The 16,291-nt window shown below is 46.6% G+C and overlaps 1 protein-coding gene across 5 annotated transcripts in view; it reads left to right on the top strand.

The window, feature by feature from the left end:
- Positions 1–16,291, top strand: part of MIIP (migration and invasion inhibitory protein) — a 28,334-nt gene that overhangs the window by 10,392 nt on the left and 1,651 nt on the right. For 3 of the 5 annotated variants that reach the window (XM_070759483.1, XM_070759484.1, XM_070759481.1), the window contains exons 6-10: positions 1,645–1,709; positions 2,884–3,013; positions 7,431–7,527; positions 10,235–10,333; positions 12,424–12,580. In XM_070759483.1, coding sequence (XP_070615584.1) covers positions 1,645–1,709; positions 2,884–3,013; positions 7,431–7,527; positions 10,235–10,333; positions 12,424–12,564 — 532 coding nt within the window. In that variant the 3' untranslated portion in view covers positions 12,565–12,580. Of the gene's footprint in view, positions 1–1,644; positions 1,710–2,883; positions 3,014–7,430; positions 7,528–10,234; positions 10,334–12,423; positions 12,581–16,291 lie in introns of those variants that run through there. The other 2 variants (XM_070759485.1, XM_070759482.1) reach the window with 1 other exon arrangement.

Below are 16,291 nucleotides of genomic sequence, written 5' to 3'. Positions count from 1 at the left end.
CTGCACACAGCTGGCTCATATTTAAATGGTTGTCCACTAGGACTCCGAGATCCTTCTCACAGTTACTACTGTTGAGCAAGGTACCACACATACTCTACCTGTGCGTTTTATTTTTCTTGCCTAAATGTAGAACCTTACTTTTTTCACCATGTGAATTTCATTTTGTTAAGATGGTGCTCTTTGTTCAAGTTTGTCAAGATCCTTCTGTATCCTTCTGCGCGATGCACAGAGGGTTCTTCTGCCAGCTGCAGCAACTGGAGACTGTGACCCTGGGGAACATGTGTGGTCCCTCTCGATCGATTCCCTCGGATGGGGAGTGTTTTCCCAGTTTTATTTATTTTTATTTATTTATTTTTATTTGTCATACAAATATAGTATTGCATTGTAGTATGTTTAACATAATATAAGTATAAAGGAGAGATAGAAAAGATAAAAAGACATTAGGACAGGAACGGTAGGCACAAAGGTGCAGTTATGCACGCCCCTTACAAGGGGAGAGGCCTATTGTAGATAATGTAAGGTTGAAGATTTTGGGATTGGGGGAAGAGTTCGGTAGTGGATTCCAGACGTTCACCACTCTATTGCTCAAATCGTATTTTCTTTAGTCTAGTTGAGAGCAATTTACATTTAGTTTGTATCTATTGCATGCTATTGTGTGAAGTAGTTGCTAACAGGGAGTACATTGTGATGTATGATTTTATGAACAACAGTTAAATCAGTTCGGAGGTGGCGTATCTGTAAATTTTCTAAACATAGTAATTGAAGTCTGGAGGAGTAAGGTAATTTGTTGCGTGAGGAGTGGAGGACTCTTCTTGTGAAGTATTTCTGGACTCCTTCAACTGTATTAATGTCTGTTATGCAGTGAGGATTCCATACAGGTGAGCTGTATTCAAGAATTGGTCTGACAAATGTTTTGTATGCTCTGGTTAGTAGATCGGTGTTTCTAGAGAAGAAGCTGTGTAGAATTAAGTTTGTGACTCTTAGTGCTTTTTTGGCAATGCTGTTGCAGTGGGCTCTGGCACTTAGGTCATTGGAAATGAGTACTCCAAGGCCTTTGACTGAGTGAGGGTTTTCTGCGAGTTCAGTTTGTCCAAGTGTGCACGCTGCTCCGAGTCTGGAAGAGAAGGTGGCTAGGCGGGGCAGGGCGGCTGCGTGGATTCTTGTTATTCTTGCCGGGCACCACAGTAGTGAACCTGCTGCTGGACAAGGAAGAGCCTCCTCTGCAGCTGGGCGACAGCTTCAAATGGCACCCTAAAGCCTCCTTCCACGCCATTCGCTGTGAGCGCCCGGCAGAGGTGGCGCTTATGTGCCAGGCTGGCAACCCCAAAACATCAGCTTGATTAAGTTGGCCTGGCCCCGTGTCAAAAGGGGGCCCTAACCACGGTCGCCTCTGCCTGCCTAACCGAAAACAGGCTCCACTGAGTTCAGTGTGACTTACTCCCAGGTGAGTGGGTAGAGCAGCCTTCCCCAGCCAGTAGTTTGCTTGCAGCTTCTTAGAGGAGGCTTAACAGAAAATAATTGAGAAACACTGTTCTAGCCCAACCCACTATAACATGAAACATTCCCCTGTCTCGGTTTGTTGAATGACACCGCGCAATTTCTTTCGGAGACTGTAAATTCTGGGATTTTCTCCTTCTTTTATAGGTTGGAAGACATGATTTCTTCAGGCCCGGATCAGGAGATGAAGACAGATGTGGCTTCCCATCAATGTATGCTGCGAAGTTTCTGTTAGCCGGCAAATTTGGGGTGGGGGTGGGGGATGGAAATTCATTAGGAATTTTGTGCATGGGAATATGAGCCCTGGCGGACTCTAAAACCTAAGAGGTCTCCAAATTTGGCAACTTTTAAGACTGTTGCTAAATGGATACTGCATCTGTACTTTGTGCTTGGGTAGGGGAAAAAATGAAACGTTGAGGTTTTACTGATTAGATCAGGGGTCCCCAAACTTTAAGACTTGTGGGCCAATTCCCAGAATTCTCTAGCCAGCTATGCTTGCTGGAGAATTCTTTGAGTTGAAGTCCACAAATCTTAAAGTTGCCAAGTTTGAAGACGTCTGGATTGGATTGTTATAGAAATGTCTATTTTCTCATCTTCCTTTCTTCCTCCCATTTCTTCCCTTTTCCTCCCCTCTTGTGCCCTATTAACTTGCTGTCATATTTTTGTATTTTATTCCATCATGTAAGAAAAAGTTTTTTGGAGAAAAGAGAGTTGTGGAACTTCAACTCCCAGAATTTTTCTGCTAGCAAATTCCATGGCTGCTGAGGAATTCTGGGAGTTAAAGTCCATGAAGTCTTAAAGTTGCCAAGTTTGAAGGCGTCTGGATTGGATTGTTATAGAAATGTCTAGTTTATACTATTTTGGAAAAGTAAAAAGTAGAGGGTCGATGTTAATACTTTATTATTCTACTGCAAGAGAGGGTGTTGAAAATAAACCCTTTTTCATTCTGCTTTTTCTCTTCTTCCTCCCTTTTATTCCATTTTCCTCCCACCCCCCTCCTTGTGCCCTGTTAACTTTCTTTCCTATTTTTGTATTTTCTTCCATCATCTAAGGAAAAAAAAACATTTTGGGGGAAAAAGAGAGTTGTGGAACTTCAACTCCCAAAATTCCTCAACTAGCAAATCCCATGGCTGGCTGAGGAATTCTGGGAGTTGAAGTCCACAAAGTCTTATCGAGTTGCCAAGTTAGGATCCCCCCTCTCCTCTACCCACCTAGCTTAGAGAGGCATGATGAAGCCCCCACATCCCCCATGGAGAGTTTCAAGCCACTAATTTCGTAGCCTTCCTATGCAGCCCTGAGGGCTAGAAACTTGGCACCAGTTTCTAATGTAAAAGAGCCTTGTCGTTGTTATTATTATTATTATTATTATTATTGATATGCCCGCAGGTGTCTTCTGCTATCGATTGAATAAGCGCCTTTTTACCGTGCCAACACATCCAGAATCAGCCTGCCCTGTTTGCAAAACCCCTCGGGCGGAAAAACCACCAGAAACCCTGGTGGAACCAGCTTTTGTGAGGTGAGGTTTTTTTATCCCTTCCTTCCTCTCTCTCCCTCCCTTCTTTTCTTCTTTTTTCCCTTTCTTCCTACTTCCTTCTTTCCCTCCTTCCTTCTTTCCCTCCTTCCTTCTTTCCCTTCTTTCTTTCTTTCCTTTCTTCCTTCCTCCCTTTCTTCCCTCCCTCCCTTTTCTTCTTTTTTCCCTTTCTTGCTCTTTCCTTCATTCTTTCTTTTCTTCCTTCCTTCCTTCCTTCCTTCCTCATTCACTCTAATCCTGGCGGAGGTCAGGGGAGAATTATGTATCTGAGCTATCAGATCCTCCATCTCCTATTTACTTATTTATGATTTGATTTGATTTGATTTGATATTTGATTTGATATTTGATTTGATTTGATTTGATTTGAATGCCACCCCTCTCCGTAGACTCAGGGTGGCTCACAGCAACAATAAAACAATGTACAACAAATCTAATAATTTAAAAACACTAAAAAACCCATTATTAAAAGCAAACATACACACAAACATACCGTGCATAAACTATATAGGCCCGGGGGAGATGTCTCAATTCCCCCATGCCTGACGGCAGAGGTGGGTTTTAAGGAGTTTACAAAAGGCAAGGAGGGTGAGGGCAGTTCTAATCTCCAGGGGGAGCTGGTTCCAGAGGGTCATGGCCGCCACAGAGAAGGCTCTTCCCCTGGGGCCCGCCAAACGACATTGTAGGTCATAACCAACACTTTGAATTGTGACCGGAAACTGATCGGAAACCAGTGCAGACTGTGGAGTGTTGGTGTAACATGGGCATACCTAGGGAAGCCCATGATTGCTCTTGCAGCTGCATTCTGCATGATCTGAAGTTTCTGAACACTTTTCAAAGGTAGCCCCATGTAGAGAGCATTACAGTAGTCAAACCTCAAGGTGATGAGGATATGAGTGACTGTGAGCAGTGAGTCCCAGTCCAGATATGGCCGCAACTGGTGCACCAGGCGAACCTGGGCAAACGCCCCCCTCGCCACAGCCGAAAGATGGTTCTCTAATGTAAACTGTGGATTGAGGAGGACGCCCAAGTTGCGGACCCTCTCTGAGGGGGTCAATGATTTCCCCCCCCCCCCAGGGTAATGGACGGACAGATGGAATTGTCCCTGGGTGGCAGAACCCACAGCCACTCCATCTTATCCGGGTTGAGTTTGAGTCTTTTGACACCCATCCAGACCCCAACAGCCTCCAGGAACCGGCACATCACCCCCACTGCTTCGTTGACTGGACATGGGGTGGAGATGTACACCTGGGTATCATCCGCATAATGATGATACCTCACCTCATGCCCCTGGATGATCTCACCCAGCGGTTTCATGTAGATATTGAATAACAGAGGGGAGAGGACTGACCCTGAGGCACCCCACAAGGGAGTAACCTTGAAGTCGACCTCTGACCCCCCATTAACACAAACTGCGACCGACCGGAGAGGTAGGAGGAGAACCACTGAAGAACAGTGCCTCCCACTCCTAACCCCTCCAGCCGGCACAGAAGGATACCATGGCCGATGGTATTGAAAGTCGCTGAGAGGTCAAGAAGCACCAGGACAGAGGATAAACCCCGGGCCCGGGCCCGCCAGAGATCATCCATCAACGCAACCAAAGTGGTTTCTGTGCTGCAGCCAGGCCTGAATCCTGACTGTTGAGAGCCTAGATAATCAGCTTCTTCCAAGGACCGCTGGAGTTGGAGCACCACCACATTCTCAACAACCTTCACCATAAAGGGAAGGTTGGAGACTGGCCGATAGTTGTTAAGAATGGCTAGGTCCAGGGAAGGCATCTTGAGGAGGGGTCGCACAAGTGCCTCCTTATAGGCATCTGGAAAGGACCCCCTCCCCAAAGAAGCGTTGACAATCTCCTGGACCCAGCTCCGTGTCACCTCCCTGCTGGCCGAGACCAGCCAGGAGGGACACAGATCCAGTAAGCAGGTGGTGGAACTCACAGCTCCAATGGCCTTGTCCACTTCATCAGGTGTCACCAGATCAAACTCTTCCAAGACAGGTGGACAAGTATGGGCCCCAGTCACCTCGACTGACTCGTTGTCAGTTGACTCTGTTATCCCATTGGAGTCGGGGTCCACCCGGATCCGAGCGATTTTATCAGCGAAAAACGTGTTAAAATCCTCGGCACTACTCTGTAAGGATTCCCCAACTCCCCCCTGGTTAAGAAGGGAACAGGTCACCCTAAACAGAGTGGCCGGGCGGGATACCACTGATGCTATCAAGGCGGCATGTTACGCGCATCTTGCCGCCTTGAGCACCACTTTGTAAGTCTTAATGTAAGCTCTTACAAGTGTTCGATCGGATTCGGACTTACTCTTCCTCCATTGCTTCTCTAATCGTCTCTTCTGGCGTTTCAACTCCTGGAACTCCTCGTTGAACCATGGAGCTCTACGGGGTCTAGTGCCGCGGAAAGATCGCAATGGCGCAATCCGGTCAAGAGCCTCCGCTGCAGGCCTCAGCAAGAGACTCTGCCAAACTGTGGACGAGTGCATCTGGAATAACCCAAAACGTCCTCTGAAAGCCCTCCGGGTCCATCAGGCGTCTGGGGAGGAACTGCCTAATCGGTTCCGCCTCCCTGCGGGGAAGGATTGGAGCCAGGAAGTCAAGCCGCAATAGAAAATGGTCTGACCATGACAAAGGCAACACTTCTAAGTTCCTTAGTCTCAGACCATTACTCAATTGCCCGGAGAGGAATACCATGTCGGGTGCGTGCCCCCCCTCGTGAGTCGGACCCTGTACTACTTGAGTCAGGTCCATGGCTGTCATGGTGGCCATGAACTCCTGCGCTAACTCATAGGTTTCGCCGAGCGACGGCAGGTTAAAGTCCCCCAAGACAATAATTCTGCGGAATCCTACCGCCAGCCCAGCTACCTCCTTGAGCAGCACAGGCAGGGCTGTTGACACGCAGCTGGGAGGCAGGTACATGAGCAACAAGCCCACCTGAACCCCTAAGTCTAACTTCACTAGGAGGGACTCACAGCCCGCAATCTCTGGAGCAACGAGTCTATGCAGGCAAAGGCTCTCCCTGGCTATAATAGCCACTCCTCCCCGCCCTTCCCTGGGGTCGAGGCTGATGCCATATCTGAAACCCGGCTGGGCAAATTTCAGAGAGAGGAACTCCTCCCTCTCGGCCCAGCCAGGTTTCAGTCATACATGTCAGGTCAGCCTCCTCATCCAGGATCAAATCCCGGATGAAGAGAGCTTTATTTACCACTGACCTGGCATTGAGTAGCAGCAGCCTGAGCCCAAGGCCAGAGTTACACTCATCACCAGTACCCTGGGTTGAGCTCACAGAGCCGGAATGAGGGATCGTTATTAACCAGCGATCTCTCATTCCCCTGGAACGGCTAGTTCTGTGGCTTCCGCCATATCTGCCTCTCCCCAGCAGCACTGGAATATTCCGACTCTCTGCCACCCCAGAGATCGGTGCCTCCTCCCCTCCCGCCTCTCTCTCGTCAGGTGGACCAAGTAAATCATTCATACCATTCCCATTTACCCCATCCATACCATTATCCCACCCAGTGGTACCTCTACTTAAGAAATTAATTTGTTCCGTGACCAGGTTCTTAAGTAGAAAGTTCTTAAGTAGAAGCAATTTTTCCTCTAGTACACCCAGCGCGAGGCTGCCTCCCATATACTGCCTCCCATATACTGGCTGCTGCTGCTACCTGCTTCCTCTTCCTTCCCATGCTGAAGGGCTCCCCTCTCCTTTCGCTTGCTCGCTGTGTAGCCGGTGCCTTTCCTTCGCTTTTCTTCTTTTCCTCTTCCTTTTCTGTGGGCGCTGGCAGAGGTTTATTCCCTGTCACAGCACCCAGAGAAAAGAAAATGCTTCATTCGCTCTGGACTGCCAAAGCCTCCTTAAGTGCCATCGAAAGGCTCCTCTGGCAGCCCAGAAAAGCCCGAGATGGCCTGGATTAAAGGGGGAATGGCAGGAAACTGGCCAGGCTCGAGTTCTTAAGTAGAAAATGGTTCTTAAATAGAGGCAAAAAAATCTTGAACACCTGGTTCTTATCTAGAAAAGTTCTTAAGTAGAGGTGTTCTTAAGTAGAGGTACCACTGTAGATACGAATGTGTTAATAATAACGGAATATGAAATAAGTCTAAGTGTAATATGTTAATGCTTAAACAACAATGGAAGTTTGAAGCAAGGTAACAATGTAGAAGCGCTCAAAGAATTATTGTAATAGTTATTTTAAAGAAAAGATTTGAAAATTAATAAAATTTACAAAGTTAGTAAGCTATCTTTGCTGTAATCCATTGATTTTTGCCTTCTCTCACTCCATGTTATTTTGTTTACATTTAGAAGTGGGTGGCTTTAATCAGTTTCTTTATAAATGGGGGGGGTGTTTGATACCTTACCCGGTCCTTTTAGATGTTCTGATGTCACAGAGATCTATTTTTGCAGAGTCAGCTTCCCGAGAACTACCTTCCTCCCCGCCTATAAACACAAAATCCATCGACGGAAAAGCTACGAAATGGAGGACAATTTGGCCCTGCCCTCGGTGAGTTTCATGGGAAGGGATAGAAAGGGAAAGACAGAAATGTGCTTGGGGAGGGTGAAATTGAAACGGATTCTACAGTAGCATCTCTTGGATTGGTAGAATTCAGGGATGGCATTAAATACTGGATGGATGGATGGATGGATGGATGGATGGATGGATGGATGGATGGAGGGATGTATATATATAGAGAGAGAGATGGGTGGGGGGCTGATGGTAGATAGAAGATAGATAGATAGATAGATAGATAGATGATAGATAGATAGATAGATAGATAGATAGATAGATAGATAGAGTTAGGTTAGATTAGATTAGATTAGATTAGATTAGAATGGATGATAGATAGGCAGATAGACAGACAGATGATATATGGATGGATAGACAAATGGACAGATAGATGGTAGGTAGGTAGGTAGATAGATAGATAGATAGATAGATAGATAGATAGATAGATAGATAGATAGATAGGTGGGTGATTGGATAGATAGATAATAGATAACAGTAAACAGGTTTGTCTTTCAAATAGTCATTTATCTACAAGGAATATATAAATACATGTACAGTGATACCTCGTCTTACGAACCCCTCTTCATATGAACTTTTCGTGATATGAACCCGGTGTTTAACATTTTTTTTGCCTATTCTTCTGAACTATTTTCACCTTACAAACCCGAGCAGCCGCGGCTGGGATGCCCCGAAGCGCTGGGATTTCCCTGGAAATCCCCACCTCCGAACTTCCATTGCCAGCCAAAGCGCCCCGTTCTTGCATTGCTGGGATTTCCCTGAAGCTCCCCTCACTGGGATTCCCTTCATTTTTGCCATCGCTGCTTTGAATCCCAGCGACAAACTCCCCTCTTCCAAACTGCCTGGGGGAAATAAGCACAGTGGGATGGACAAAAATGGGAGGGAAAGACTCATGGAGCTCAAGAGAGGCTCTTTTCGCCTTGCTTCGTTGGGACTGATACCTCTTGCCACCTCTCGCTGTGTCTCCCCCCACTCTGCCCGCCACTTTTTTTTTTAAAGCCTTAATGTTTTGGATTTTCCTAATGGGCTTGCACGCATTATTGGCTTTTCCATTGATTCCTATGGGAAACTTTGTTTCATCTTACGAACTTTTCACCTTACGAACCTCTTCCCGGAACCAATTAAGTTCGTAAGATGAGATATTACTGTACTAGGCAAAGTCAGGCAATCAATCATTAACTACAGCACGGAAGCACACACACACATACGGGGGGGGGGGGGCTGTTGTGACCTGCCAGCAGCCTGTGCAGTTGGTAGCTGATTTAGACAGCGAGGAGGCTGGTATGGTGATTCGCCAGCAGCCTGTGCAGCTGTTACCAGAGTGTGAGAGTGAAGAGGCTGGAGAAGACTTGGTGCCAGAGGCAGAGATTCAGCCAGGGCCTTCAGAATCTCAGATGCTGCCATGAGGGCAGAAGACGGAAGAAGAAGAAGAGGAGGAGCCTGTCCCCAATGCCCTTGTGCGCGGAGCTGCCAAAAACAGGAGTGGTTTCCTGAGGAGAATGTCTATTCGGGAGTAAGGCTTAGGGTTAATTGGCCACTCTCATAGCCTATTTAGGAGGAAAAGGACTGACCAATTTGCAGGAAACAACTTCGTTCATTCCTGTGGTGTCTTGACTCCTGTTTGGCTCGTGATTGGAAGACATCCAGTTTCCTGTAAATTGCTCCTGGGCATTCTGCCAACACGAGTTAAGATTATGTGCTGTTATCTGAGATCCTCTTCATTCACCTTTTTAAATTCTTTTTGCTTAGACTATTGCCAGCTGTTAAGATTAATTAACAGCTGTTTATTCATTTTATTGACTTTAGAACGACTGCTAAGATAATTAGTACTTTGTAAATACACTGCTCAAAAAAAATAAAGGGAACACTCAAAGAACAGATCCTAGATCTGAATGAATGAAATACAGTGTTCCCTCAACTTTCGCGGGGGATGCATTCCGAGACCACCCGTGAAAGTCGAATTTCGCCGAAATAGAGATGCGGAAGTAAATACACTATTTGTGGCTATGGACAGTATCACAAGCCTTCCCTTAACACTTTAAATCCCTAAATTGCAATTTCCCATTCCCTTAGCAACTATTTAGATTATTACTCACCATGTTTATTTATTAAAGTTTATTTTAAAAAAAATTATTAGAGACGGACGAAAGTTTGGCGATGACATATGATGTCATCGTGTGGGAAAAACAGTGGTATAGGGGGGGGAACCTGCAAAGTATTTTTTTAATTAATATTTTTGAAAAACTGTGGTATAGACTTTTCGTGAAGTTCGAACCCACGAAAATCGAGGGAACACTGTATTCTCATTGAATACTTTGTTCCGTCCAAAGTTGAATGTGCACAACAGCAGGTGAAATTTATTGTCAATCAGTGTTGCTTCCCAAGTGGACAGTTTGATTTCAGAGATTTCAGTTTGATTTACTTGGAGTTATTTTGTGTTGTTTAAGTTTTCCCTTTATTTTGTTTGAGCAGTATATTAAAACAAGGTTTGTTCAGATGCTGTTTATGCTGTCTTCCTTGGTCCAGCACGTGGGTCAGAACAGATGCCCTGCACAGGGCCTCTCTTATATATACAGCCTCTTAAAGTCATATGAGCCCAAAAACCTTGCTTGCTCCTTCCCTGCCTTATATCACTGTAGCAGCTCTTAAAGTATTCCCCTGACACTTTCTGTCTTTGTTCCCACAGCACTGCCTTGCTGGTTGGGAGAACCCCGTCCGAGTTTCCAGCCCCATCGTCAACAGCCTGGATCTACATTCATCCCTGGATTCTCGGTTTCCACATCAGGTAAAACCAACTGTCGGGAACATAACACACTTTGGTTTTCAAACACTGTATGTAATCCTCGATTTACAACCACAGGTAAGCCCAGATGTTCTGTGGCTAAGTGAGACCGTTGTTAAATGACTTTTGCCCCCAATTTATTTACTTAGAAACATAGAAGATTGACGGCAGAAAAAGACCTCATGGTCCATCTAGAATGCCCTTATACTATTTCCTGTATTTTATCTTAGGATGGATATATGTTTATCCCAGGCATGTTTAAATTCAGTTACTGTGGATTTATCAACCACGTCTGCTGGAAGTTTGTTCCAAGGATTTACTACTCTTTCAGTAAAATAATATTTCTCACATTGCTTCTGATCTTTCCCCCAACTCACCTCAGATTGTGCCTCCTATCTATCTACAGTATCTGTCTGTCTATCTATCTATCTATCTACCTACCTACCTACCTACCTACCTACCTACCTACCTACCTACCTCTCTCCCTCTCCGAGGACTTGGGGCGGCTTACAACATATAAAAAACAGTAGGTTACAAGATTAAGATTAAATCCAATTAAATTAAAATTACATAACTATCTAAAATTCCTAGTTATATTAAAATCAATTACACCCATTTGTATAGCAACCATACAATCATTCGCTGGCCAGGGGCTGAGATCTAATCGGCCCAAGCCTGGCGGTATAAATGAGTCTTAAGACTCTTGCGGAAGGCAAGGAGGCTGGGGGCATTCCAAATCTCCGGGGGGAGCTGATTTCAGAAGGCCAGGGCCCCCGCAGAGAAGGCTCCTCCCCTAGGCCCTGCCAAGCGACATTGTCTAGTTGATGGGACCTGGAGAAGGCTGACTCTGTGGGACCTGACTGGTCGCTGGGATTCATGCGGCAAGAGGTGGTCCTGCAAGTAAATTTATGACCTTCCTTGCCTTAGTTTCACTAAGTGAATGGCTGCAGTTGTTAAGATAGTAACCCGGTTACTAAGGGAATCTGGATTCCCCATTAATTTTGCTGGCCAGAAGGTTGCTAAAGAGGGACAGTCATAAATATGAGCCAAGCACCTGAAGTTTAATTGTGTGACCCTGGGGAATACTGGAGCGGTTGTAAACATGAGAAACAGTCATAAGTCTTTTTTTTTCACACAGCCACAAAGCAAACTGTTGTCAACTGAGGACTACCTATACTAGCGAAACTGTTATTGTGGTTGCACTGCTGATCCGTGTGTGGCAGGCAAATTAGGGATTATGGCGCTACATCAAAGCTTAAATCCAGCCTTTGTCTGGGCCTGTTTTGTGATCTGTTAAATGAACTGAACTCGTTTTTTTTAATTAAGGCAATTCACAGCTAGCTAGGACTGCAGTTACATTAGATTAACAGAGTTGGAAGGGACCTTATAGGTACGTGATGGTGAACCTATGGCACGTGTGCCACAGGTGGCACATGGAGCCTTTTCAGCCTTGGGGAAGGCCATTTTACCATCTGGAGGCTTCAGGAAAGGTTCCCTGAGGCCCTGGAGTGCAAAAACTGGCCAAATGGGCAAACCAGAAGTTTGGAAAAATGGACTTCCGTTTTGCCCATAGTGCTGTTTTTCGCACACTGGGGCTTCAGGAAGCTTCCCTGAAGGTTCCAGAGTGCGAAAAACAACACAACGGGCAAACTGGAAGACCGTTTTCCCGACCTTCCGGTTTGCTTGTTTGGCCATTTTTTCCACCATTCCAGGCTTCAGTGAGGCCTGTGCACATGTGTGTGTGGGGGGGGATTATGCGCATGCGCAAGGGCAATGTGGTGGGGGGGATGGGCATTTGCACACATGGTATCACACATACACACACACACTTTTGGCACGCAAGCCAAAAAAGATTCACCCTCACTGCCCTGCACTGTTTTTGACTGATGGCAGTCTAGTCTCTTCCTGAAAGCCTCCAGGGATGAAGCTCCCACAACTTCCGAAGGCAACTTTTGTTCCATGGGTGGATTGTTCTCACGGTCAGAAAATTTCTCCTTATTTCCAGGTTGAAGTTGGTTGGAAGGGCATTTTCAAACCAAATGACCGTCCTGCCTTTTTAATGTGGGATCTCTTTCTAACTCCTTGTTTTTCAGAATTTTGGCTCTAGGGTGGCAGGTGGGACAAGGACGGACAAACTGCTTGACCGCTCTCGGATGGTGGAATTTGAACTTCGCAGCGCCCCTCGGAGGCAGACTCGCCAAAAGCCGCCACGTCACAAAGCCATTTCCCATTAAAGCCACATCCATTTTGTACTGGTGGTACTGCCTCTTTTTGCTGGGAAGGGCCATGAGACATTTCATGTAAATGAGTTAAGGAACAGCAGGATATCATTTAGTTGTATTTTTTAAAACTCTATCTTTTATTATTTTTTTAGATTGTCTTTTAGACCATATGGCTTATGAAAACACCCACCGACAAATACCTTTGAGCAGGGAGGAAACATTGAACAATTTTTAAAAATCATGTACCTGTTCGATGGAGGGAAAGGTTGACATGTGCTGTGTACCTTTTTTTTTTTAGAAAATTAATTTTTTTTAAAAAAAGAATAAATATTACTTTGAAAGCTGTATCTTGAGAAGCGGCAAGCATCTTCCAAGAAGGTACATCGGTCCAGAGAACTGGATCATAGTGTATTAAAAGAAAATCCAAGAAAAAATTAGTACAGATATTTAATATTTAGCCTTTACAGGGGACTCAGAGATAACCAAGCAGTGGAGTCAAAAGCCACCCAAAACCCTCAAAATGTAGATTAAACAGGATTTCACATCCAACCAGGGCAGAGTATTCCAAAGATGCTCTGACAGTTTGCCGTTGTGGATTGGCTCCTTTCTGGTTGCCACGGTGATGTGTAAGCAGCATCTGTTCCTCTGTGGTCCAGAAACCGACATCTGAGATCAAACGAAGATGCTGGTTTTGTTCACTTCACTGCTATGGTGTCTCCGATATGTCAGCGGTGCTAGGCTGTCACTGGCTGTTGGTAAAGGATCCTAGTGGTTATAGCTTCCGTTCTAATTATTATTTCGGCCTTTTGGAAGTCAAGTGTTTTTCAACTCATTTTGCAGAAGAGAGAGAATGTGGGGGTGCTGCTTTTGGCCATTGACAGCCCGTCTGTAGCCGACCTTTTCTTTCTATTAGTTCCCAGGGCCTACCAGAACACTATAATGCTGATTTCCCATGTGAATAATAAGAGTTGGAAGGGACTTTGGAGGTCTTCTACTCAGACCCCTGGTTAGGCAGGAATCCCTATGCCAGTGATAGGGAACCTTTATTTCCTCGGGTGCCAAAAGCACACATGCTCAAGTGATAGCACACGTGTGTGTGTGCACAACCATAATTCAATGCCCCCCCAGCCCTGCCCTCCCACGCATGTGTGCGTAACCCCACACATACTGCCCAGCCCCCATGCATGCACAACCACCTTATGCTCTAGCATGCATGCACAACACTCCCCCCCTGCACCTCATTTTGGGCCTTGTAGGCCTCCTTGAAGCCTCTGAAGGCTGGAAATAGCCTGTTTCCAGACTTCTGGTAGGCCTGGTAAGCCTGTTTTTGCCCTCCTCAGGCTCCAGAGGCTTTCTTGGAGCCTGGGGAGGGCAAGAATGGTCTCCCCTGCCCTCTAGAGGCCACAAACACCCTCTCAGAGTCTTTGCAAGAGTCCTGTAACCTGGCAACCAAAATGGGTTGCATGGGCACTCCTTGGAGGGAAGGGGAAGCGTGGGCCGGCCCAGCTGAAAATCAGCTGAGCTAGGGCAGTGTTTTTCAACCAGTGTGCCACGACACATGGTCAGGTATGCCGCAAAGCTCAGCTTCTGAGACTGGAAGCTGAGTTTCCTTCGCGCCTTCTTTTTTGCGCCTTCCTTCTTTGTGGCTTCCTTCGTACCTTCTTTTTCATGCCTTCCTTCTTTGCAGCAGGAAGGCGCTGGCAGCAGCGGCACCAGGCAGTAGCTGGGGGGGGGGGCAGCTGCGAGTGGGAGCTCCAGTGCGGAGGCACCGGCAGCGCCCCACCTGGCTGGAGCTTCCCTGGCAGCGTCAAGTAATCTTTGGGGCCTGGCAGGAGGGCGCTGGTAGCAGCAGCAGCAGGCAGTAGCCGGAAGGCAGCGGCTGCGAATGAGAGCTCCAGGGCAGAGGCGCCAGCAGCGCCCTGCCCGGCTGGAGCTTCCCTGGTAGCGTCAAGTAACCTTTGGGGCCCGGCGGGAAGGCACCGGCAGCGCACTGGCAGTGGGCAGTACCCGGGAGGCGGCAGCTGTGAACGGGAGCTCCAGGGCGGAGGCACCGACGGTGGCGGCTTAACGTGTTGCTGGACGCCGTACATGCTGGCGCTGTGGGGCTGGCACTGGCCCACTGGCTGAGCCAGGATGGAGGTGCCAGCCCCACGCCCATGCCGAGCACAGCGCCAGCATGTACTGAGTTCAGCAACATGTCCATCTGCCGCTGTCAGGGCTCCTGCTCACAGTCGACCGCTCTGCCGTCACCCCACGGCTACTGCCCAATGCCACTGTTGCCGGCGTGGGCTACAAGAGATAAAGAGAGAGATAGCAAGAGAGACAGAGAAAGTGAGAAAAAGAGAGAAAGCAAGAGAGACAGTAAGAGAAAGCAAGAGAGACAGAGAAAGAGAGAAAGAAAGAAAGAAAGAGAAAGAGAGAGAAAGGAAGAAAGAGAGAGAAAGCAAGAGAGAGAGAAAGAAAGACAGAGAGAAAAAGAAAGCATGAGAGAGAGAAAGAGGGAGGGAAGGAGAGAAAAAGATAGAGGGAAGGAGGGAGAAAGCAAAAAAGAGGAAGGAAGAGAGAAAGAAAGGGATGGAGAGAGAAATAGAGCGAAAGTGAGGAAGAGAGAGAGAGAATTTTTTTGTCCAAACCTTTTTTAGCGCCCCCCCCCCCCCCAGCTCAATGTGCCTTAGAATTTTGTAAACGTAAAATATGTGCCGCGGCTCCAAAAAGGTTGAAAATCACTGAGCTAGGGAAACTGCTCATGTGCCCGGAGATATGGCTTTGCGTGCCACCTCTGGCACAGATGCCCTACGTTCACCACCACAGCCCTATACCATTTCAGACAAATGGTTATCCAACATCTTCTAAAAAACTTCCAGTGTTGGAGCATTCACAACTTCTGGAGGCAAGTTGTTCCACTGATTAATTGTTCTAACTGTCAGGAATTTTCTTCTTAGTTCTAAGTTGTTTCTCCCCTTGATTAATTTCCACCCATTGCTTCTTGTCCTGCCCTCAGGTGCTTTGGAGAATAGCTTGATTCCTTCTTCTTTGTGGCAACCCCTGAGATATTGGAACACCGCTATCATGTCACCTTTAGTCCTTCTCTTAATAACATTAGACATTCAATGGAACCAGGGATGGAATCCAGCAGGTTCTGGATTCTGGACCAGTAACGGAAGTTTTGAGTAATTCGGAGAACTGCCAAATACCACCTCTGGCTGCCCTCAGAGTGGGGTGGGAATGGACTTTTTGCAGTATCCTTCCCCCAGGAATGGGGAGGGAATGAGATTTTGCAATACCCTTCCCCCAGGAGTGGGGAGGCAGTGGAGATTTTGCAGTATCCTTCCCTCAGGAGTGAGGAGAGAGTGGGGATTTTGCAGGATTTTCCCCTCAGTAGTTGGGAGGGAATGGGGATTTTGCAGTATCGTTTCCCCAAGAGTGGGGAGGGAATGGGGATTTTGCGGTATCCTTCCCCTTCCATGCTCACAGAACTGGTAAGGTGAAAAAATTGAATTCCATCCCTGGGTGGAACCCTCTTATTTCCTCAACCAGCCGCATTTGCAAGTACTTAATCTTCCTTGAATTAATCCATGTTTGATGGATGTTTATGATTCATAAACCCTAAAACGGCTTGTAATGAAAACAAGTACCGCGCTCATCAAACTAGAAAATTAAATTTAGCCTCTACTGAATGCGGCCTGGAGCTCATTCCTTGCATGCCTGAGGTTCTCAAATGCCTTTACTTTAAATAAAT

Source organism: Erythrolamprus reginae, chromosome 8 (assembly GCF_031021105.1).
Source record: "Erythrolamprus reginae isolate rEryReg1 chromosome 8, rEryReg1.hap1, whole genome shotgun sequence".
Lineage (NCBI taxonomy): Eukaryota > Metazoa > Chordata > Lepidosauria > Squamata > Dipsadidae > Erythrolamprus > Erythrolamprus reginae.
The sequence above is the reverse complement of the archived record's forward strand: the minus strand, read 5'-3'. Positions and strand labels throughout refer to the sequence as shown.